The following is a 22987-nucleotide window of genomic DNA, read 5'->3' as shown; positions in this document are numbered from 1 at the left end:
ACCATTTGTTGATAAAAGCCTGAGCCCAGGCTCTTCTGACCAAACCGAGGGGGAATTTCCCAGCCAGTTCTTGGGGTCAGTGGCTTTTTCTGTTAACAGATAGTAGACTGTACTGATATTTCCCGTTTTAGCCTGTGACTCTGTTTGCCCATGGCAAGCAGTGAGGTGTCATGACCAATCTTATGGTGGCTGGAGTCTTCTCTATAATCTAGAAATGAGACTGGATGTGCCCAGCTCTTATGGCGAGGGGCTTAGGGAGTAGGGACTGGAATGGGAGGGCAGGAATAATAGCCTCTATTTTTCGAGTAAACCGTCTCATCAGGTTTATTTCCCATCTCTCCCCCTGCCTTCACTCTACCTCTCACACTCATGTCTTACTCCAGACACGTACATCCAGTGGGCTTCAGAGTGAGGGGAATTTTTTGATCCAGAAAGAATGTTTTCATTGTGGGTTGAGATATAGATGGTCCGCCTAGGAATGGGGTTTGCCTGAACACTCAGAAATGAAGGTCTGCCTCTCTTTCAGGCAAAACAACTTTGCTCGAGGTTTAGACCAACAACTGCCAGATGGCCTTGTGGTGGCCACTGTCCCCCTGGAGAACCAGTGCCTGGAGGAAATCTCGGAGCCCACCCCTGACCCGGACTTCCTGACTGGTAAGTGTGCTCATGCCCTCTCTTAACCTTCAAAAACCAGGCAGCTCCCTATGGTTTCATAAAACCAAGGCTCTTGACCTCACTTATTTTGGTTTCGAAGCCAGTGATTTCCTTAATACACAATAAAAGCTCTGTCCTAAAAGTGAACACTGGTAGGGTTATTTGTCAGTAAAATTACCAATATTGTTATATAATCATCTGGAAAATGCTCCTAATAATACCTTTCCCTGCTAGTCTCATCGAGATGCTTTGAACACAAATGGGATAATAGATAAGTAAGTATTCAGAGTTCTCAGTAGATTAGAGGAAGTCACCAGGTCATAGTGGAGGCAGTGAAAAGGTGGAGAGCTACTATGGCCTAAATATCTGTCGTTGGCAAGTATTTATGCAGCAGTGTGAGGGACTAGAAAATGACAGAGCTTTGTTGTCAAATGACCCTGGGTTTGAATCCCAGCCCTGCTCCTTTCCAACTGTGTGACTTTAGATAATGCAGTCCCTCGGGGACTCGTGGCCCTGTCGTAAGACAGAGATAACAACAGCCCCTCATACCACCCCCAAATGCTGTTTAGAGCCCAGTGACCTTCTTCCCCTGCGCTCATTGTGGAACTGAGGTTTGGGTTGATTGGAAGAGGCAGGAACCTCAAGGGAAGCTTCTCCTTTCTGTGCCTCTGAAGACCCCTCGTTCGCACCTCCTGGACAGGAGAACATACTTCAGAGGGTTTCATGGACCCATAAGAGGTAACCAGCAGGGAAGCCAGCATCACAGGCTGGAAGGCTGGATTCGCGCTCAATTCCATTGCTGGCTTTGTGCGTTCCTCCATTACTTCTCTTCCTTATTCTATGTCTTCCTTATTCTATACCTTCTTCCCTGTTTCCTTCTTTTTCTGAAGAATGGATTGTGCTGAGGGTAAGCCTCTTCCAGATTCCAACTTATGTTTGAAACTTGAGTTTGGACCTGGATGGAATTAGAAATAGGTCTGTCTAAAGTCGTGTAGCGTCGTGAGTTATAGCCCAGGCTCTGGAGCCTGACAGTTGGGCTTGACTCTTCACTGGCTGTGTGATCTTAGACAAGTTACTTACCTTCTCTGTGCCTCAGTTGTTTTACTTATAAAAATGGATATTCTAATACTATCTTCTTAATTGGATTGATATGAGGAAAAAATAAATTAATATTCGTAAAGTTTATAGTACAGTTCCTGACACATAATGAGATATACGTTTGTTAAATAAATAAATACACCAAGGAAGGAAGAAAGAAAATATGAACATTCCAACTACCAAATAGCGTGAGGAAACAATTAGATATATTTGGACCAGAAATAAATCTCATCAAAATTAGTTCCCTATGGTTTAGTTCCCTAAAAGACTAAACACATACACGCAGAGACACACATGAAACTGAAAAAATTAAAATGCAGCCTCAGGGCATTTCCCTAAAGACCACATCTCCAGTGTTAGGGAAGCTAGCTGTCTTGTTTCCACATCATTTGCTTAGAGACACGTCCCAAGAATGTGTAAAATACCTTGTAAAGGAGATGGCACACAAACAGGCAAGGTGCATACCAGTGATACACCACCTGGCTTCTGTTGAAAGATCCACCAAAATCTCACACATTATAACTTATTGTGGGGGTGAGGAGATTTTACCTCAGTCACCAGGCTGGGAGAACACAGGGCTCTGGATGCTATCTGAAGTTTATCGGGGAGGAGTCGGTGGATGAATCCGAGAAAACATCAGAAGAACACATGTTTGAATCTTTATCTTCAGAAATCAGAAAAGATCCAAACTCAGTTCTCAGCCACAACAGAAACGTCTTTCTCCCCCACGTCCTCGGACCTTGCCTAATTTGGCATATTGGAGGCAAAAGAGTGGAAAGATATCCATAAGGATCGTTTTTGTTTATCCTGGCTTTGAGAGAGTGAAGTCTGACAATCCTAAATGTGTAGAGGGAACTCTTCTTGACCTGCTACTTTTCTAGCCAGACTTTATCCTATTTTGATTCAGAAGTGGTACCAGTTAGGCCAAGAACTTCCCTTTGATGGATAAAGGAATCTGTTTTGTTTGTTTAAAGCCCAGAATAACTAGAAGAATCAATTAGAGAGATATGGTTGACCACATTTCTTCCATATTAGCTTTGTAGTCCTGGCAACATTTTACTTGTCTCATTCCTGAGGGTTATACAGAGAATATCATTTCCTGTCCCACTGTTGTACTATTATAGGTCATAATCCCCATAAACCTACAAGCTTAGAAGATTTTAGAGCTAAAGTGATCTTCAGAATCTTCCATTATCAGCATTTCCAAGCATTTTTTTAAAAGAAAAAAACAAAACAAAACAAAACAGTGTTCCACTCATAAATAAATTATGTCTTCCATAAGTATATTTGGAAAGACTATAGTATCCACCTTGGCAATTTGCAACATCTTAGCATAGGAACAGCTTCCAAAAACTCTGCAAAAAAGAAATCCCTTTTACTTATTTAACTCAGTGATTCCTAAATTTATGTAACTAAAGAATCATTTTTACACATAACAGCTATGTCCATCTTTCAGAATTACTGGTTTGAAAAACATACTAGAAAATACCAATTTATGTGTTTTATCTTGCCAATCGCTTCCCTCTTTATCAAAATAAGAACTTTGAGCTTCACCAGCCTTTTTGGTATTATAAGTTGCGTGGAAATAAATGAAGACCAACCAAATGAAGACAGATGAAAACGACTGAGTCATAGCTGGCTGTGTAGCAAGGGAGTCGGGCACCATCAGTCTTGGAAGAGACTGAAAGGCAGGCAGAGGAGAGGGAAGCTTTGGAATGGAGAACAGGAAAGTCTTCAGGTATGCCCTGATAGCCGCCGTTGGCAGTATGTTGGCCAGCTAACTAGGAGTGAGGCAGTCTATGTAAGTGTTTAGGTGTACATATTTGGCTTTCTCTGGAATTCAGTTGGAAGCAAGAACAAAAATTGGGAATCTGTCAGTTATTAGCCATGTCCTGGTTGTGTTGGGCCGACTTTTCCAGGTGTTGTTGTTTGGTGTCCTGGACTAGGTGCTAGAGGTACTGGTCTGACTTCCTAGCAATCTGACTTCTAGGTAGTTGGCTGATTACTATAGAGAATAGGATGATTTTGTGGGCTGGTTGCTGCAGATTGTGCATCATAGCTCTGTTTTTATATGTGGTCTGGCCATCGTCCAATTGGTATTTTCCGTCTCAGTTGAGACAAGGAAGAGAGTACGGGGCAGAGCAAGGAGGTCGAGAAAGCTGCTGACCACGCTCTTGGGCCTTTTGGAGGCCACGTTCACTAAATCTACGTGAAGAGTTAGAGCTCTGAGCTCTTTGGAATTTCTTCAAGGTCATCCAAAGGAAATGAACTCTTGCCTTTAGAACTTTGGGGATAATACATCCCCCTGACATTTCAAATAAATAACAGGAGAAAACTTCCTTCCTTCTTCTCTCCCTCCTTTCCTTTCTCTCACATAGGTCTATTCATTTTTTTTTTTTCAAGCATAGTTAGAAAAAAAAAATGTTCTTGAAAAAACATAGTCAGAGATACTTGGTTTGAAAAAAGAGTCATTCAGAAATGTGTTCCAAATAATAATAAAATAAAATAAAATAAAATAAAATAAAATAAAATAAAATAAAATAAAATAAAATAAATACAAACTAGAGCTGACTGCGTGCCAAGGCCACACTGAGAAAAAAAATATATGTTACAAAGAAAGGAATATCCCTTTCTTTTTAAATAGTGGAAATACTATCTGTGGGTGGGCACAGAACGGCATTTCCCGAGCACTGATGCTGTGTAACTGTTTTCCTGACTACGCCCTCGCATAAATACGTTAAGCAGAATTGCTGTTTGGCAGGTAAGTATTGCACTTCAGCTGTCTGGCTCATCCTGGGCGAGTGCGGGACACTGCCACCTCTTCCTTCTCCTCAACATCTGTGCTTCCTTTATTTTTTCTTCCTCTGTTATTCTAACTGAAGCCTAGGAATTTATAACAAAAGCATCAATTAAGAAATGTCAAGTTCCCATAATTAGGGGTGAGGAGAGAACAGCAAGGAGGAGGAGGAGCGCAACGTTATGGAAGCCGTGAACGTAAGCGGTGCCTTATCTTTTCTCAGTGAACTTTTATCCCCACAACTTTATTCTGTTCTGACAACCTACCTATAAAGTAAGTAAAAGAAGTATCATTGTCCCCACTTTTCCAATACGAAAACTGAAACAAATGAATTGCCTACCTCAAAGTCTCACAACTGGTTCGAATCCCAGAATCGAAAAGGAAGCCACAGGCCATCTCAGCTAAGCCTCTCACGTTACAGATGAAACAACTGTGAACCAAAAAACCTTCTAGCCATGTGGACAGAGAGAGGAAGCGCACGCCAGGGACTTGCAGTCAGAAATTGCGCCCTGCAAACCCCCCACAAGTGGCAACATGGCCAGCGGCCAGCATTAGAACCCCACCTCTTAATGTCCTGCCCCTTTCTCTTCCCACTAGGAAACAATTCAATTAAAGGAACTGTTTCTTAATATATTGAAAAATCTTCATTTATTGGGCATGCTATTAAAACTTTTCGAAATAACAGCAAGCTGATGAGCTGATGTAACTAGAGAATGAATGTTACGTAAAACAGTTCTACCAAGCATAGACACTTTATGCTCTAAGCAAATGTGCCTTTGAGGTATGTGACTGGAGTCTTAAACTCGTCGAGTTAGAATTTCATTTATATGCTTTTAAAATTAATATAAAGGTTCAAAGCCAGAGTAGGTAGTAGTATGACTGTCACCACAAAACTTAATGCCCTAAAAGAACATTTGAAAGAAAAAGTACTGAAAACCTTCTCTTAGTCTTAAGTAACTTATCTAGGATTGTCTGAGAGAAAATTTAGGCAATTGATTCACTAAAGCGCTTCTCCTGACCTTTTTGTCTTTTTACCTCACCAGTAATTATTCCCATATGATTCACACAGAAGTAGAAATTTGGTAATTGCTCAGCTAATTCCATCAGCATTGACAAGCAGCTAATTAATCCCACCCACTCTTCGTCTAGTTTAGGTATTAAATTAGTTGAGTTAGCCTGAAGGGTCAAAATGGCAGGGTAAGTCACTATGCGTGTATTATTGCCATTATATTTATACACATACACTCTCTATGTATCTTCCATCTATCTGTCTGTCTATCTGTCTGGCTACCTAAATTTATATATGGCCATCGTATTTGCATGTATACATATATACACACACACACATATGCATATGTCTCTCTATATATTTATTCCTATAACTTACACACATAGCAAACATTAAGCATAGAAATGAAGATAGAATTGGTTTTTTAATCTTAGCAAGGTAATTTATTTTTACTTCCTGTGGCCTAATTATTTTGTTTCTGTAGCATTTTATATTTATAGTAATGGCCAGAATTCAAATAAGGTGCCTGTCATTCTCTCCTTAAGGTGCTCAAATAACAGCCCACGTATAACGTTGCTAAGAGGCTATGAGGATGGGTTTATGGAGAGTGACTTTGGATAAGAAACAGCTTCTCAGAGCCTTCGTTTTCCCATCAGTGAAAGGAGGACCACAGATAAAGTGTTTATCTCCGTGTCTGTCACATAGATGGCCCTCAATATACGGCTGTCTCTGTCCCTTCACCTACTCACACTGACACTGTCCTTCCTGGTAAAGAAGAAGTAAGCATCATCAATTCAGAGTAATTAAAACTTAAATACTGAACACAAATCAGTTAAATGGGACAGAAAAATCAATGTTATCAGGTACGTGATCGGAGCCAATTACCGCAACTCTTAAAGAGAGCACAAATCTGGTGTGTTACAGTAAGCCTGAAGTTCCACAGAGATTTATTAAGGGATTATTCTAGTAGCATGGTTAGGAACCCCACCCTGTCTCAGACACAAGTGGGATGCCGTCCTGGCTCTACCTGGCAGCCCAGAGCCCTTCTGCAAACACCTGCCCTGAGCCTCAGCCTCCTATTTATAAAATGCAAATAATAACACCTATCTCACAAGGATCAAGTGACTTTATAGACGCAAAGTGCAAAGCAAAATGCCTGGCACAGGGTAAGGGTTCAACAAATGATAGCTGTTGTTACTGTGATTCCAGAAATTGAATCCGTCAAAGAACATGTTCTCGTTTTCTCACAGTCCCCGCTCCCCTCCCCTGACCCAATAGATCTGGGACTTTTGAGTCAATTACACACACTGAGCCCACGTGTCCTCTGTCCCCAGGGATGGTGAACTTCAGTGAGGTGTCTGGATACCCCGTGCTGCAGCACTGGAAGGTCCGGTCTGTGATGTACCACATCAAACTCAACCAAGTGACCGTCTCTCAGGGTAAGCATAGCAGCAAACAGTCCCTCTCATCTGCTTCCGGGGCATGGTGTTCCTTTCCAAGGGCACGGACCTTTCTTCCCATTGTTGAAGACACAGTTTAATATGCCACCACCACGTGGAGCACAGCCTGTTCACTCAGAGTCACTCTGAATGGCAAGTGGCTGGAACTGGGCCCTTTTCTATATAGAGATCCCATTGCAAGTTTTATCTTGGACTATAGAAGAGATGGAAAGAGCAAGACAGGCACCACTGAAGATAAACATCTACTTTATCATGTTTCCCTGGGGTCACGCACTGTGTAGAGAGGATATGCAAAAGCAGATTTTCTATAAGTCGACAGAATAAAATTTTCCAAATGCAAAGAGCATAACTTAGAGGTTCCATGCAATGAAGCAAATAAGGAAATGAGAGCAAGAAAGAGGGGTGGGGGAGGAAAAATAGAAAACAGCTTACAGTTACTAAAGAGCAAGAGAGCAAGATGGATGGATGGATGGATGGATGGATGGATGGATGGATGGATGGATGGATGGATAGATAAATAGATAACAGAGAGAGAGAGATCTAGTAAGTTAAGGAGTAGTGAATTTGAAACTTAGGACAAATTTTTCTAAAACAGAACAGCAAGCTGTCTAGTATTCTTCAAATTTTGGTGGTAAATACCTTGAATCAAGTTTTGCACATTGCAAGTCCAATGTGCTGTTTGTGAAAGAGAAAATTTCTTTAAACACAGCCTTAATATCAGTTTACATCGCTATTCCACCTCAGCCCCATGGACTAGGAGAACATTACTCAACTCCTTTCTCTGACGCTATCTAAGGAATATTCCAGACCTGACGTTTCCACGTCAGAATCTAGCTTCCCTGTGTTGGCTGAAAGGGTAACTAGATTCAGGTGACATTGTTGGCACAGGACGGTAAGACAAGGAGACCCTAAGGGTCTTAGGGTCCACCACAGGGAGGTGGAGCTAAGGGCCAACAGGAGAGAGACACAGGGTAGGGGTCAGGCAAAGAGTTATGAAGAGGAGTGAGGACACACACTCAGTTTGCACCTCACACAGGTGCTGTGCGTATCAGGAGGTTAGAATTCAGATATCTCTACTGCCACGTGCCTTTCAAAGCCACCCATGGCATTGAGGGTGACGTGGACTTCTGTACTTGGGGTCTCTGCCTTTTCCTGCCAGTACAGGTGTGTGGGGCTGTATGAAGAAGGACTGTATAAAGCTGGCCGGGTTCAGAAGGTATTGGATTTAGAAAATTGGCCATAGGCCATCTTTCCAACAAATACAAGTCTCTTAAACAGGAAAAGCAAACCCAAGGAGATGTGGCAGGGGGAAAGGCAAACAGGTTCTTTCTTACCTTTGCCCGTTTCCCAGTCCTTATACTTTTGATTTTTTGAAATAAATATAAGCAGTGCATTACTCACTTTTCTGACTTTTCTTCTTCCATTATCTTCCCCTTCCCAGTTTCTATGCCTGAAGGTGATATTCTGCAAAGTTTCTCGGTCTCTACCCACAGTTAGAATATATTTTACACCCTGACCTTGTCCATGGGCACTCTCCCACATACACACAACACAAGTTCCATGAAGCGATACTTCGTCTTACAATGTGAAACGTTCTCTGCTGGTACTTGTTTTTCTGTTTCACACTATGCTATTCTTTTTCACTCTTTGTTTTTTCTCTTCAAATGCATTATTTCAGTTTGTTAAATTAATTTATTGTCATGACTGGTGATTTGAAAAAAAAAAAAAAAAGCATTGATTTAAGCAGGGGCTCCCTAAGTTGTACGAGGTGAATGACATAGCCAACTGACTTACACGGATACTTCATTTCCGAACTGAAAGGTCTGATTTAGCCGAATGGAAACACTCACCTGATAGTAGTTCCCGCCAGCTCTCCAGCTCATTTTGGGCCACCTAGTGACTTCCATACTTGAGGTTGAATGGCCTGGGGACCCAGGCACCCGTATTGGGAATCCTCACTGTCCCTCTTGGGTGATGTTTCTCCGTAGCCCTCAACAATGCTCTGCATTCCCTGGATGGGGCTACCTCTCGTGGGGATTTTGTGGCCTTATTGGACCAGTTCGGCAATCATTACATCCAGGAAGCCATCTACGGCTTTGAGGAGTCCTGTTCTATCTGGTACCCAAACAAGCAGGTCCAACGGCGACTCTGGCTGGAATACGAGGACATCAGCAAAGGTGAGTGGCTTGCTTATGAACAACTTTGACACCCCAGGCAAGTCCTGGCTGCCTCGGTGCAAGGCAGGGGACCAAACTTAAGGCGTCTATAGATGAAGGACTCATTCAGATGTCGCCGTGATGCTCTGTGCCCGTCCCTAAAATTACCACGGTTTGGCTGCTAAAACCAAATCGCAATGTGGGGGTGTCTGGGGGACACTTCAGATGCAGGATGGCATCAAGATCATATGGTCACTGTTAGTTGTCGTAGACAACCCTCTACAGGTTTTAACTGGCTACCATGCCTTCTGCTTCCCTAGCCGGGGCAGCAAATTCCAATGTTCTCATGGAGTAAGGGAAAAGAAGAGAGTGTTACAGTCTCCTGCTACTTCCTGCCTCCGGCAATCCCAACCCGTGCTGGCCGGCAACCCCTTACAGTAACGACACAGTAAACTGCCTCCTGCCATGTAAACACAGTGGGCTCATTTTCCTACAGATTTGTGCTACGAGGAAATTTCCGCTGGCCCCAGTGTTTATATGGTTCTAGATAACAGCCTCACAGATGCATCCTTGTCCACTGTTTGATGGCAAATTAGTATTCAACCCACGTAAGCATAAGAATTTGGGATTTTTCAAACCTTCTGGATTCACCTCCTGGCATTGGAGGAGGACTGGCGGGTAAATCTGTATTCCGATCAACCAAGACTGGCTTAGAATTGCCATTTGTGGAATTTCTTCTCCTGAGCTAATCCTCCTGGCATCCTGATGAGGCCCCGTTATGGATGTGTGAGTCGCTAAAGGGCGTGTGATGAAATTAGCACAATAAAAACTCAAGAAGTAGGTCGTCCTAAAATTGAATGATCACGGGTCCCTCTGAGGCGAGGGACCCTCTGGTGTCAGCAGTGCTGCAGTGGGGAAAAGGGTCCCCCGTGGCTGAGATGCTCTAGGTTCTCTGAGCTCCACACATACTCCTGTTTATCTTGCTTCAGAGGTAACAGAGGCATGAAAGTCTGTCTTCTGGGCATTTTCTTCCAGAAGAAGCAAAAAACTTGTGTCTGGGCTGGAGTTGCTGCAGCCATGTCCCCCAAGCTCCACAACCACAGGGTTCTGTTCTTTCAAACTTGAGCATCTTCAAATTGCTCTGATTCCAATTTGCCAAGAAAGGAGTGTAATGTAAGCAAATAGAGATAAGACCGTTTCCAGCTGGCAAAGCTTTCTGATGTTTCCATGCCACAGCCTAGTGACTAAACCAAAAGGCTAACTCCTCCTCTATTTCTGTTTGCCAGTAATTCAAGGATTGCCAGCTCTTGGGACTGCTGGCAGATGAGAGTCTGACCTGCCCCAGAACTCCTGCTCTGGCCCCTTGCTTTTTTCTGTGTTTTTGTTTGTTTGTTTGTTTTTGCTTCTTTCTTGAGCACTGCAGTGTCCTTAAGGTTAAACGTTGAGCCTAGGAGGGAAACTTGCCCATGGCCTTGGCACCAGGCCGTACCCCTCATGAAGCTGTTCTTGCCACTCAGGACCTAGTTTTGTCCCAGTTCAACTGTTGACTTTAGTTCTTATAAATCCGATGTATCCAACCCTTTGCTTGTTATTGATCTTACAAGATAGTCAAATGTTTTAGTATGTCTATTTTAATGTCTCAATTGTTCGAGTATACCGTCCCCCACATCTGAGCCTTCTATGTCCTAGCGTTTATCTTTCTTATTGGTTGGTCCGATTTTTGCTCTTAAATATGTTTCTCCTCTCCAAGCACTCATTTCCTTTTATTCCAAAAGCCTGCATGAAGGCACGCTACTGATGAAGAATCGTAAGTCTGTAAGACAAAGGAAGATTTTTCTTTTGCTTTTCTGCACTCTGAGAGGATTGGTCTGGAATGGGATTTATATACTAGTGGTAACAAGTGTTCTGAGAGAGCTATACCTACCTCAACATCAAAGTGACACCTTTTTGGACTCGAGTCCTTTGATTATACGTTTTTGCCTGTTCTAACTTTAGAAACCTCCTTGTGGAAGGGTTCTTCTGGTCTTTATTTTTGTATCTATGCTCAGATACCTAAAATTGCATACGAGATTCAACAGGCAAGGTTGATCGGGAGTGAAATGAAATCGAAAGAACACAGGACTTAAGGGTTGAGGTTCTAGAATCTGCCAGGTGACTTTTGTTTAGTCAGTTAACTACTGGGACCTCACTTGTAGTGCCCTCTGTGGTGGTGTCCAGCTCTGACAGTGTAGGGGTCCTGTGAATCCTCCTGTATGTGAGAAGCTTTCTCAGGTCAGGCACTTGAATAAAGATTCTCCTCTTCTCTCTACATATCACCGCAAAACTTCTCGAGGGTCGGTTCCATGCCTTAGGCAACTTCCGCCTTCCAGGGTCTAACACAGCATGTGGTAAGCCCTCAATAATTGTTTGTTTGTTGTTGTTGTTGCTGGTGGGAAAGCCCTTCTGATGTGGTGATTTTCCGCCTGCGTTTTATGATACACCTGTCACGTGTTTTACTTATGCTTGACTGATGAAAATGCAGGGATGGATATTTTGGGCTGGTTCTTCAGAAGACCACCTTCCATCCAACAGACCCGTATTTGTCATACTGCCATCCTTTGGTTTGGCCATACCAACATGTGAGAGCAGCTGTCTCTAGATAATTCTGACTGACGAAAGCCGGTGAAAAATGTACTTCCATTTCTCAGTGTTTACTCTTTGCCTGTCTTAATTTTTTTTTTTTTAACAGAGCCAATAAAGACTCTCAAAAATGCAATTTCCCAACCTCCCCTCTCTTCACGTCTAAACTTACATTATCTTCTCTCCTCGTCATTTGCCCTCCTGCTTCAGAAAATGTAGTGGGGTTCTCCTCTTCAGGCTAACCTCTCCACCAGTACCCTTTCTCTCCTCCCTCTGCTTCCTCCTCAACCTCACCCATTCCTTAGCCTCCGTTTTAATCTTTACAACCTCTTCAGCCACTGAATTATCCTTTATCAACCTTATACCTTCCCCCAAAATAGCAGTTTTATAAACATGCAACTCGTACCACTGTTTCCTTTCAATATATCCCGTCTCATTTCTTGAGCAGGTAGTTTATATGCCTTTTCTTTACTTCCTCAAGTTCTTTTCACTCTTCAAATTATTTCTTTCAACCACTTCGCTCTACAGAAATAGCTGTGGAGAAGGAAATGAAAGCTTCTTAATCAGAGGTTCACGTTTCTTTTCTGTGACCATTTTAGCTATCTCAGCTAAAGAATTTGTTCCTCTTGACCAGGTCTGCCTTCTTGAAAATTCTCTCTTCCCTCAGTGTCCCTGGCGCTATTCTGTCCAGATTCTCTTGACAAAAACTTTGGCCTTTATTTCTCATTCTTTTCTGCCCTTGCTTCTGTAAAGAAATCATTTACATTTTGGCCTTTTTCCAGGATTTCATTCTTAACGTTCATGTCTTCTTCACTGTTTCTGGGTGATTATCTACCTCAACCTGCATTTCTAATCCTTCCCTTTTCCCTAAGATTCAAAACCTCATTTACCCCGTAGCGTTTAGCGTTCCTATGGGATATGCTACAGGCACCTCAATGATCAACATTTCTTTTCTCTACATCCACTGGTAGATTCCTGAACTACAGTGATGGGTCCGAATGCAACGTGAGGAGTCCTTGATGCTCTCCTCCATCCTCGGCATTCAGCCATTTATTTACACAGTTCTGTTCTTTTTACCAACTAAATGTGTCTTCAGCGGGTGTCTTCTCCTGTCCAGTTCCCAAAATTGTATGCGTTTGCGGTATCAGCTCTCATAAGAAGTATTGAAACAGCATCCTTATGCGTCGCTTTTTCTTCAGTTTCCTGCCATTCTAGTCCATTCTCCATTTTACCATCTGTTACCTTTTGTAAACTTAATAATGTGACTGTTCAGCTGGAAGCCCTTCACTAATTCCTCCCTGCCTTCTTGGCATGAAAATGACTTCACTCCTTGTATTTGTTTCCTATGTTTGCCGTAACAAATTACCACAAACGTGGGGCTGAAAACAACATAAATTTATTTTTTGACAGTTCTGGGGGGCAGAGGTCCAAAATCAGCTTCAATGGGCTAAACGAGGTATCAGTAGAGTTGGTTCCTTCTGTCCTTGCCATTTCCAGCTTCTAGAGGCTACCTGTATTCCATGAAGGGCCTCATGGTCCCTTTCTCCATCTTCAAAGTGCATCATTCCTAACTCTGAGGCACATGGCCGTCTCTCTGACTCCTCCTGACTCCTCTTATAAGGACCCTTTTGATTACATGGGGCTCACTCAGGTAATCCCGGATGGCCTCCCCATCTCAAGAGTCTCAGTTTAAGCGTATCTGCAAAATCCCTTTTACCATTCACAGGTGGCATTCCCGGGTCCCGGGAATTAGGATCTGGGCATCTTTGGGAGTCATTATTCAGCCTGCCACATCCGCTGCCCTCTCTAGCTGTCGCATTACCGACCACACCCCATCCCAAGCATCCTCCACTCTGATGGGACAAGGCAAATCCATCCTTACTGTCCATCCCTAACCCTTGCATTAGCCTCCAGACACTGTACGGCCTCAGAGACGCCCTCCCTACCCCAGTCTAAGGCCATAGATATGCTCTCTAGACTCTCCACAACTACTCTCTCTCACTTAGAAATTTTCTTTTCAGTCCCTCTCTTGCCCACCTCTTGCAACTTTGTTTTTCTCCTTTTCCTGGAGTCTGTTCAGTTGCCCAATTTCTGGGAAGATTTTCCTCTTTCCGTGGGACCTTAGGATCAGCAAATTAGTCTTCCTGGCTCTGGTTCTTGCTGTCGTTGTTTTTCATTGCCCCCTTCAGCTCTATAAACTGCCATTTGCAATTAAATGAGACCATGCCCTAGTGTCAGGCTCCAACTCTGGATCAAGTTTCCCACTGGTTTGGAAGAAGGCATTGAGCCTTTTCCTCACTTCTAAGACTTTGTGCATGCCCTGCCAATCTAACCCTTTCCTCTATTCTCCCTCCGTTCTACCATGTCTTTTTTTTCTGCTCTTCAAGAGCCAGCTCACATGTCACCACTTCCACCAAGCCTTCCCTCATGCTCTGGGCAGAGTTCTTTGCTGCCTGTTTCCTGCTCCCATAGGTCCTTTATGTATCCTTTGGCAGCGTTCTTCACATGGCCCTGTATTGTCATCTCCCTGTTTGCCTGTCTACCATGGCAGTGGACTTGACAGCACTTGCCATGTTTCTCTCTCTCTTATTTTTTTAATTTAAAAAGTTTATTTATATAAAAAAAATTCAAAATGTATAAAAGAGAATAAAGTGAAAAATACCTCTTTCTCCCACTCTTCCTAGTAATCTAGTTCCACTTCCCAGAGGCAACCAGGCAAGCATTGCTACCAGTGTATTGTCTGTCCATTCTGAGATATTCTATTTCTAGCCATTTGGAAGTGGACAAAGCAAGTTGCAGAAGAGTAAATATATCAGGGTCTTGTCTGTTTTAAAAAATTTATATATATCTAAATATATTCACCTATACACATATATAAATATATATCATCTTTTAGCCTCTCTCTCACTGTATATACAGATGGTGCCAAAATAATGCATACACATTTTAATAAAGGAAAACTATTAAAATTGTAATATTCAATATATATCAATAACAAAAGATGAATACAAGTCACGTGTGACTTCTGCAATTACAAGAGGTGTTCAAAGTGGTTACCATCAGCGTCCAGACACTTCTGATTATGGCGAACTACTGCTTGGGCAACGCTGACCAAAGTGTCCACTTGTATACATTATTTTGGCACCCCTGGTATGTGTGTGTGTGTGTGTATATATTCCAGATTAGAGGTATGGGGTAAGAATTTTTTTCTATATATACTAAAAACTTCTGTATTGCTTTTGCCACAATAGGCATGTGCTGCTTTTATAATAAAACTCTTTTAAAACACAGAAAAATATATTCTGAAAATTTTGTGTTTACCTTGAGTGAAGACTTATGAAGTTAACAGGAAAAAAATCAAAATGTACAATTGTATCTACAGTGAGCTGAACTTTGGATAGAAACGTGGGAGGAAGTACGGAATAATCTGACCATTTCTTGTTTATCTTTGAGTCTTCGTTCCTGAAACAGTGCCTGATGTATAATTAGCAACCACGTTTGTTGAAAGAACAGACCCTTTATTTTGTTCTTACTTCAGAAGAAACTAGGAAAGAGCTTTAGATCTATAGGTTCCAGAGAAGTGACCAAAAAAAAAAAATGAACCTTCTGCAAATAAGAACTTCCAAGGGTTTAAATTTAATCTTCCACCTGACATACTAAGCACAGTACATTTTCTTTTCTTTTCTTTTCTTTTCTTTTCTTTCTCTTTCTTTCTTTCTCTCTTTCTTTCTTTCATTCTTTCCTCTTTTTTTTTATGCTCCATTCAGAAGTGGATTTCCTTGGGTCTTTCTTCCTTTCCTTTTCCAATATCACTTTCATTGTTACTTTAGATCTGACCTTTGCCATTGCTTTTTCTTGCCGTTTCTTTTGGTGCGTATCAGTGGGGTTATCTGCATTGACAGTTGGCAATAAGCCTTTCCATTGCACCTCCTAGTCCCAAATTCCCTGTTATTTTTCTTTTGTTCCGTTTTGTTTGGGTGTTTTTCCGAGCCAGTTGCTTCCTTTCTATGGGGCAAGCTAAGAAGAATAGCTTCCTCTTCTTCCAAGATACAAGCTGATTGTTTTTCCCTTAAGTCGGCTCCCCAGCTCTGAGAAGTCTTAAGTCAGATTAGAGTCAGAGAAAGAAGTAAACCGTCCATGGCATTGTATTTCTACCACAAAGGATGCCATGTTTTCCACTTTCCATCACTTTATTTTTGCGTGAATAGAACCCAAGACAGACTCAGTTGGTCCGTCTCCCCGGGACTGTGAACAGATTTCTGCTCTGACTGAACTCACAACAGTAGCTGAATCAGCAGTCAGCCTTCTGATTGCAGTCAGTGGGTGCTGGTCCATGGAGACCCCGTCTTCTGTGTGTAATGCTCCTGTAGCAGTCCGTAGGCTAACTTGCATAATTGTGATTCGTGGCAGAAACACCTGATTAAGTTAGGGATACAACATAGAAACCCAATGAAGACGAATAACTTAAATTTCTAGAATGCTTTATGTTTTACAAACCCTAAGGCTGAAGCCTGCTCCAAAGGCTCTCTTTACCCACATTTACGATGATGAAGTTAGCATTCAAGTAGCAAAGCAATTAAGGCATATAGCTATTTTCTTTAAAGGATTAATTAATTAATTCAACAAATATATGCTGAAGGCCTGCTCCATGCAAAGCTCTGTAGTGAGCAGAGAGGGAGTTTACAGGAGACAGCTGTGTGCCAGGCAGACAGGCCTGATGAAGGCGCTGCTGAAAACGAGCCTGGTGGTATCACAAACGGAGTCTTCGAAAAGAAACTAAGCTTTCCTAAACATATGTGTGAGGATGTAATTAGAAACTTCAAGTCCCCAGGCTCTGATGCTGAGTCCAGAGCAAACTGGATCTGGAAGCTGAGGGAGGAAGTTCCTGCAAATAATATTGCCAAACAGTGACTGTTTTTGAGCCCTTCCTGGGAGCCAGGCTCTTTGCTAAGCTTTTGGTACATAGCTTTTCGCACTTAACCCTGGTGTCACTTCCTGCCTGGTGGATCCACTGCCTTTCACCTTGAGTTTGCTGGATTTTTGATTTTGTTGTGTGATAGTTCGGGGCCAGGATCTGTGATGATGACATAGTTGATGGAGTAGTGTATGTTTCCCTATACATAGAGCATCTCAAAATTTACTGTGCACGTGTATCACCTGGGAACTTGTTAAAATGGAGATTCTGAGTCTGCATGTCTAACAAGCTCTCAGACGACACCAAAGCTGCGAATCCAAGGACCACATTCTGAATCGAAAGGCTCCATCATTTTCTCAAAGACCAGCAGAGAGCGGATTCCATCATCACCTCTCTTCATCCTGTCCAGTGCAGGGACTTCAGCCACCGGAGCCGTGGCACGTGGCCTCCAGGGGTGTGTCCTAGTGTCCTCTCCACAGAGGAGTGTCACAGACAAGAAGACTAGCCTGAATGGACCAGGACGTTTCTCTGATGAAAGCATTGATCATTAGGCTTGTGCCCAGAATTGAACAGTCGTAAGCCCTTGAGCACTGAAAGAAATTGGAAACATGCCCACTGTCAGGATTCAAGGTGATAAGCTGGGTTTTTTTGTTTTTTTTTTTTTAACTTTATACTGTCCTGATCTGATGATCTCAAGCATTCTCTCTCTAGGTTTTTAAAAATAGCATTCAAGAGGCCCCCATTTTCTTCCTTCAGAAACTGCAAATTGTTACAGAGTTTTTCATATTTTAACCTAGCTGGTATTTTAGCTGATGGGACACTGCCGGTGGTGATCGCAAACTCCTTGCAAATAATTATGGGCCTGATAATAGTGACGTGTTGTCTGTAACATGCAATGTAGTAGTTAATTAGATAGCATTCTAGATTATTCTGTACTCCAAATACGTAAGCTTTGTCTTCACAACTCGATGGATTGCTTCCTTGCAGTGGGCTTATTTATTCGTTTATTGAAAACATTCTATATCTAAACATTGCTCTAGGCACTGGCATCTGAACGGTAAATGACACAGAAAACGTTCCTACTTTTAGGGAGCTTCTAGCCTAATGAAGAGAGACAGAAAGTAGCAAGTAACACCTACATGAAAGCAATTCTGCTAGTGATAGATGCTATGAAGAAACAAAAACCAGAGGCTGGCTAGAGGATTGAGGGTGATTAAGATGGCAGGCACAGAAAAAGCCTCCATCCCGGTCCTGAGGGGGTGAGTGTGAGCTGAGACCTGTCAGACAAGAAGGAGCTGGCCATGCAAAATGTGGGGGACATAACATTGCAGGCAGCGGAAATAGCAAACACAAAGGCTTCATAATCTTTTGAATTTTCATAGCTTCTAGTATAATGAATAGCCTAGGAGAAGTTACATGGTAAATATTTAGGCTGGTAACCAACATAGTTGTGGAGAAGACAGGGACCTGGGTTCTCTGATGGAATATGAAGAGAAGAAACGGCTTCTGGAAAGCGTGCTCTGCTTTCCTAGATGCAGCAAGCTGAGATGGGAGCAATTGGTTTAGCCCGTCCTATTGTATCCAACATGCAAATCGGTGCTCAGGGGGGTGGGCCAGGGTGATATAGACCCAAGAGAAATAAACATTTGTCCATAGTCTTAACAATACAATGCATCTGTCTACCAGGACTTGTATCTTGATCTTAAGTTATGGGCTCCATCCCACAACTGATAGTTTATCTCTGCAAAAAAAGAAAACTATGTTGGGATAAATATTACAAAATCTATGATGATGCAAGAGACACGCGACATCAAAAGTGAAAATCTGAACTTGACATCAGTCGAGGTCCTCACATCTTTTGGGATGAGTGCCTGTGTCTCAAGCAGTAATATCTCTCTGGTGCCCATCGTATTCAAAGGCAGCATGTTGAAGGGAAGACACTGGCTGGGTAGTCAAGAGACCTGGAGTTTCGGTCACGGTTGAGCTCTCTGTCAGCCAGCCAGCTGACCGTGGGTAAATTACTTAACCCTATTCAGAGGGGTCTTCCCATCTGTATAATAACTAACTTGAGTTAGATGATACTTAGACTTTCTTCTACTTCTAATGTCCTGTGACTGTATACTCAGCCCCTGATACCTACTTCTGATAACAGAAAGCGACATTTAATAACACCTGGCTCAAGGCTAAATAGGTTAACGCAACGGATATTGCGATGAAAGGAGTTGAACGTAGTTGTTTGTTGCAAGGCTTCAGAGTCAACGTTTTTTATTAGCTGTGGCTCCTGAGATGTTTCCTTCATGGCTGTGAACCTCAGTTTCCATGTCTGTAAAACAGGGCTATGCATACGTGTCTTACAAGTAAGGATTGTGTAAGGACGACGTACAAGAATTACATATAAAGCACAATGTCTAGCGTTCTGGAAGTGTTCAGTGTGTTTTTGACTCATTACTATTCTTATTATTAGCATTATTTTAATGAAATTTACAGTGCAGCTCACTATTTTTGAACAAAATAGCAGTTGATAAGAATTTCAAAGAGATATCAATAAAACTTGCCCTGGGTTAAATGTGCTCTTCCCAGAAACACTGATGGATATTTTAGAAGTCACAAATCACCTGCTAAGCAGGAGAGTGGAGCAGGGGAGTCGAACCACCCCAAAGTCAGGATTAACATCACGTTCTTTGGCAACAGTTTTCAGTCCCAGTTTGTAGCCCCTTTGTTGGGAAAAGACCAAGAAACAAGCATGACTTCTGCCACGCATATGAGAGGGATTTTATTTATTTATTTATTATTTATTTATTATTTTTTTGGTGAGGAAGGGGGTAGGAGCTATCAAAATGTGCTCTCTGTGGGAAAGGACCCCTGGGGATAAAGCTTGGGTGTTCACTGCCTTTTAAGTGCAAAGAAGCTACCAGGTGCATTCTGCAAAGGGGGAGACATTCATGAACGTGCCCAGCTGTATCTGCCTTCCCTTTTACCTGTGCCATCGGATGCACACCTGTATCCAGGTGCAGACGCAGATTCCTCCTGTGCCCCAGAGGTGGGATGCTGGCCCTCCTAACCACCCAAGTTCCACCAGAATTGGACGTTGGGGTTGAGAGATAACATAGCAGTAGTTTGTGTGTTTTCCTTAGGCTCCTGTCTTTTCCTGATTTCTGTCAGTTGCCTGCTTTCCAGGAACACTTTTGTATTCTCAGAGGTGTGAGTGGGTCCACAGGGGCTGGGGCCACATCACTTGCTGCCCCACGTCATGCCCCGTCTCTTGGAATGTATCACACCGTGCACGGCATCTAGCCGGCAGTCAATAAATGTTGGCTAAATGAATGACTGAGTGAATGCCGCCCTTTTTCTCCCCTCTGTCCTGTCCAAGGGAAATGACAACATGTTGTCTAAGGCAACACATCCTCAAACAGCTTCCCCGCCAACCCCCGGGCACCAGCCACCCTTTTAGCATCCCTCCTGTACATCTCCAGGTTTGATTGTTGTGTGTATGGGGGTGGAGGGGTGGATAATGTCATGTCCTGAAATTTGGCATTAGAAGAGTAGGCTAGACATTAAAACCACGTGATCAGGGTGAGGACTAAATACTAGGGATTGGCCAAAAGCCATGGGTGCAGGTCCAATTTGTGATTGTTATTCCACGTTTCTAACTACCAGTACCTCCCTACACCAAGTTCATGCCCAAGGGCTCCAGAAAGTGGTCACACTGGTCTCCCCTTACAGCCCACCTTAATTAGAAAGGAATAGATGACTCGGCTAAGTCGTAACCACACACGGCCCGTCAACCTGCGTAAGTCTGGCAAGGGACAGCGTTCATTCCATGTGGTCAGAACTGAATACCACAAGAGCCCTCCGTCTAGAGCAATCGCAACAACCATATGGGTTCAAACAGACCTTCGTATATTTTTGCTTTTGCTGATAAAAAAATCAGAAAGGAAGGAAAAGAAAGGTAGAAAGAAGCATTTCTCCAGCTCAACGTCTCAATAAATCTGCCAGTGAAAATATGTGCTTTGTAGGTGAAATGTGAGTGCCAGTGACAGGGGAAAAACAACCTAATCGGGTAAATCAACAGCCTGGACTCCCGTGACATTTTTCTGTTTCCTGGGGGTTTTTCTTTCGTCAGCTTGATTCCACAGAGGCGACTTCTAAAGTCATTCCTTGAATGTGCCTCCATGGCTCTGGGCCTTCCTGTCAATTTATTACAAGCCTAGTCAATTACTGTGGTAATTGGTTCTATATATATTGATGTGTTTGGGGCGTTTATGGCTTCTTGTATTTTTACTTGGTCTGTTTTGCCTTTAGAGAGAAGGAACTCTGTGCCCACTTCTTTGCAGGTCCCCGTAGGTGCTGCCATAGATTCTGCTCACTGGGGATTCATAGTCACTTCTGATCAAAGTAATGTGGATGCGGACAAAGAGGGGACGCCAGCCCTCAAGCTTTCCTGGTGTCTGCACTCTGGTACAGGGCTGGGTAGAAGGAAGAGATGTTATTCCTCAAAACTGCCCCAGTATTTCTCTTCAAGGATAGTTAATATGTCGGGACCTGTACAGAGCATCTATCTTGCATTCAACGGGCTGGTAGAGGTTATGAATGATGTACAGAGAAACATAAAAACAAATTGAAACCAAAGGCAATCTCTCTTATAATTCAATCGGCCATTTTTTTTTAAATGCTTTCAGTCGTTCAATGGATATTTACTTTCCACCTTGTGCAGACATTGGGCAAGTGATACTGTAAGACAGACACGATTTCTGCTCTCAGGGAGCAGACATGGAAGAGAGAGAATGTAAAGAAGTAAATAAAGAGCAAACAAAGTATTAGGAACTTCAGGCCGTGAGGGTCATGAAGAGGGTGCCATGGTAGAGGGTGACAGAGGCACTGCCCACTCTAGAGAGGGTTATCAGGGGAGGCCTGAGTGGCACGTACGCTGAGGTGTAGAGGACCTGCTGCAGGAAAGACATCCCAGGAAGCGGGACTGGCCAGTGCAAAGACTTGAGGTAGGGAGGACTGGTGAGATTGCAGCAGCGTGAGTGAGCAATCCGTGGCCTGGCGAGGAGCTGGAGAGGCCAGCGTGGTGATGCAGAACCACGTGAACCCCGGCCGGTGTGCCGGAGAGGAAGGCCCTGCAGTGCCCCAGTCACATGTCTGTTAGGCTCCCTCCTGCACTGGGTGGAGTAGCGTCAAGGGAAGCCAGCGTGGACTCAGGGACACCAGTTAGAGACCTGCAGCAGTAACTCAGGCAGTGAACATGGAGAGGGAAGAACCGAGAAACTTGAAGGCAGGGTGGGTCTGGGGGAGGGAGGAGGTGCAGGGGAAGAGGAACCAAGACGATGCCTAGATATGTGCTTGAACAACTGATTATGCCGAAGTACCATTTACAAGTTGGGGGGGGGTGGCGGCGGAGGGGCTGAAGCACGTTGGGGGAAGGTGGGAAGTAAAAAGCTTCGTGCAGACTTGTCATTTTGAGTTTCCATAGAGACATCCAAGTGGAGAAGTCAAGTAGGCTGTTGGATCTGCAGGTCTGGACCTCAGAGGAGAGCTCAAAGCTAGAGATGCGAATCTGTGAGTCTGCAGAATTCAACCAGTGTCTAAAGCCCCCGGAATGGATGAGCTCACCTAGGGAGAAAGGGCAGGCCAAGGAGTGGGCCCAGGACCAAGCCCTGGCTTGCTCCCACAGTCAGAGGTCAGGCGGAGGGGGCAGGTGGGAGTTTGGGGGGTTCAGCCAAAGAGACTGAAGGCGCAGCAGGAGGCGGCAGGGTCAGAGGAAGGTCGTGGTGGAGAAGACAGAGAGCAGCTACTTGGTCCTGCTGGGCAGGGGCGTGAGATCCGCTGGTCAAATGTCATTGCCTAGTTCACTTAGAGAGCTCCAAAATATTATAACTGCAGAGGCCCTGGGAGAGAATTATAATACACGCTGTCACTTCCCAAATGTTAGTATCGTTCACATATACCGTATTTCTCACCACCCTGTGAAAGGGGGAGGTAGGTTACATGTTATAACCTTGTTTGGTGCAGGGTGTTTGGTGAGTTGTGCTCAGTCACGATGGCTTCACTTTGAATCGTGAAACCACGAAGGGCACCGTGCTCAGCAGAGCTCTGCGCCTCGGGGTGTCTCCGGGTGAGTGTACTGTCCCCTCGGAATGTTGAGCAGAACCACGCCCCACCTGGGACATCTGCCCACAGACCTTGTGCCCCTGCAGTAGGACTGTCCCCCTCCTCCCACTGGCAGCCCAGCACCCCGAATTCCAGAGGGAGGAAAGGAGGTCCACAACGTGAAGA

General features: G+C 43.6%; 1 protein-coding gene across 2 annotated transcripts in view; it reads left to right on the top strand.

The window, feature by feature from the left end:
* Positions 1 to 22987, top strand: part of ASTN1 (astrotactin 1) — a 291505-nt gene that overhangs the window by 215418 nt on the left and 53100 nt on the right. For both annotated transcript variants that reach the window (XM_033093100.1, XM_033093101.1), the window contains exons 14-16: positions 527 to 654; positions 6893 to 6997; positions 9007 to 9195. In XM_033093100.1, coding sequence (XP_032948991.1) covers positions 527 to 654; positions 6893 to 6997; positions 9007 to 9195 — 422 coding nt within the window. The remainder of the gene's footprint in view (positions 1 to 526; positions 655 to 6892; positions 6998 to 9006; positions 9196 to 22987) is intronic.

The sequence above is a fragment of the Rhinolophus ferrumequinum genome, chromosome 22, assembly GCF_004115265.2.
Source record: "Rhinolophus ferrumequinum isolate MPI-CBG mRhiFer1 chromosome 22, mRhiFer1_v1.p, whole genome shotgun sequence".
Taxonomy (NCBI): domain Eukaryota; kingdom Metazoa; phylum Chordata; class Mammalia; order Chiroptera; family Rhinolophidae; genus Rhinolophus; species Rhinolophus ferrumequinum.
The sequence above is the reverse complement of the archived record's forward strand: the minus strand, read 5'-3'. Positions and strand labels throughout refer to the sequence as shown.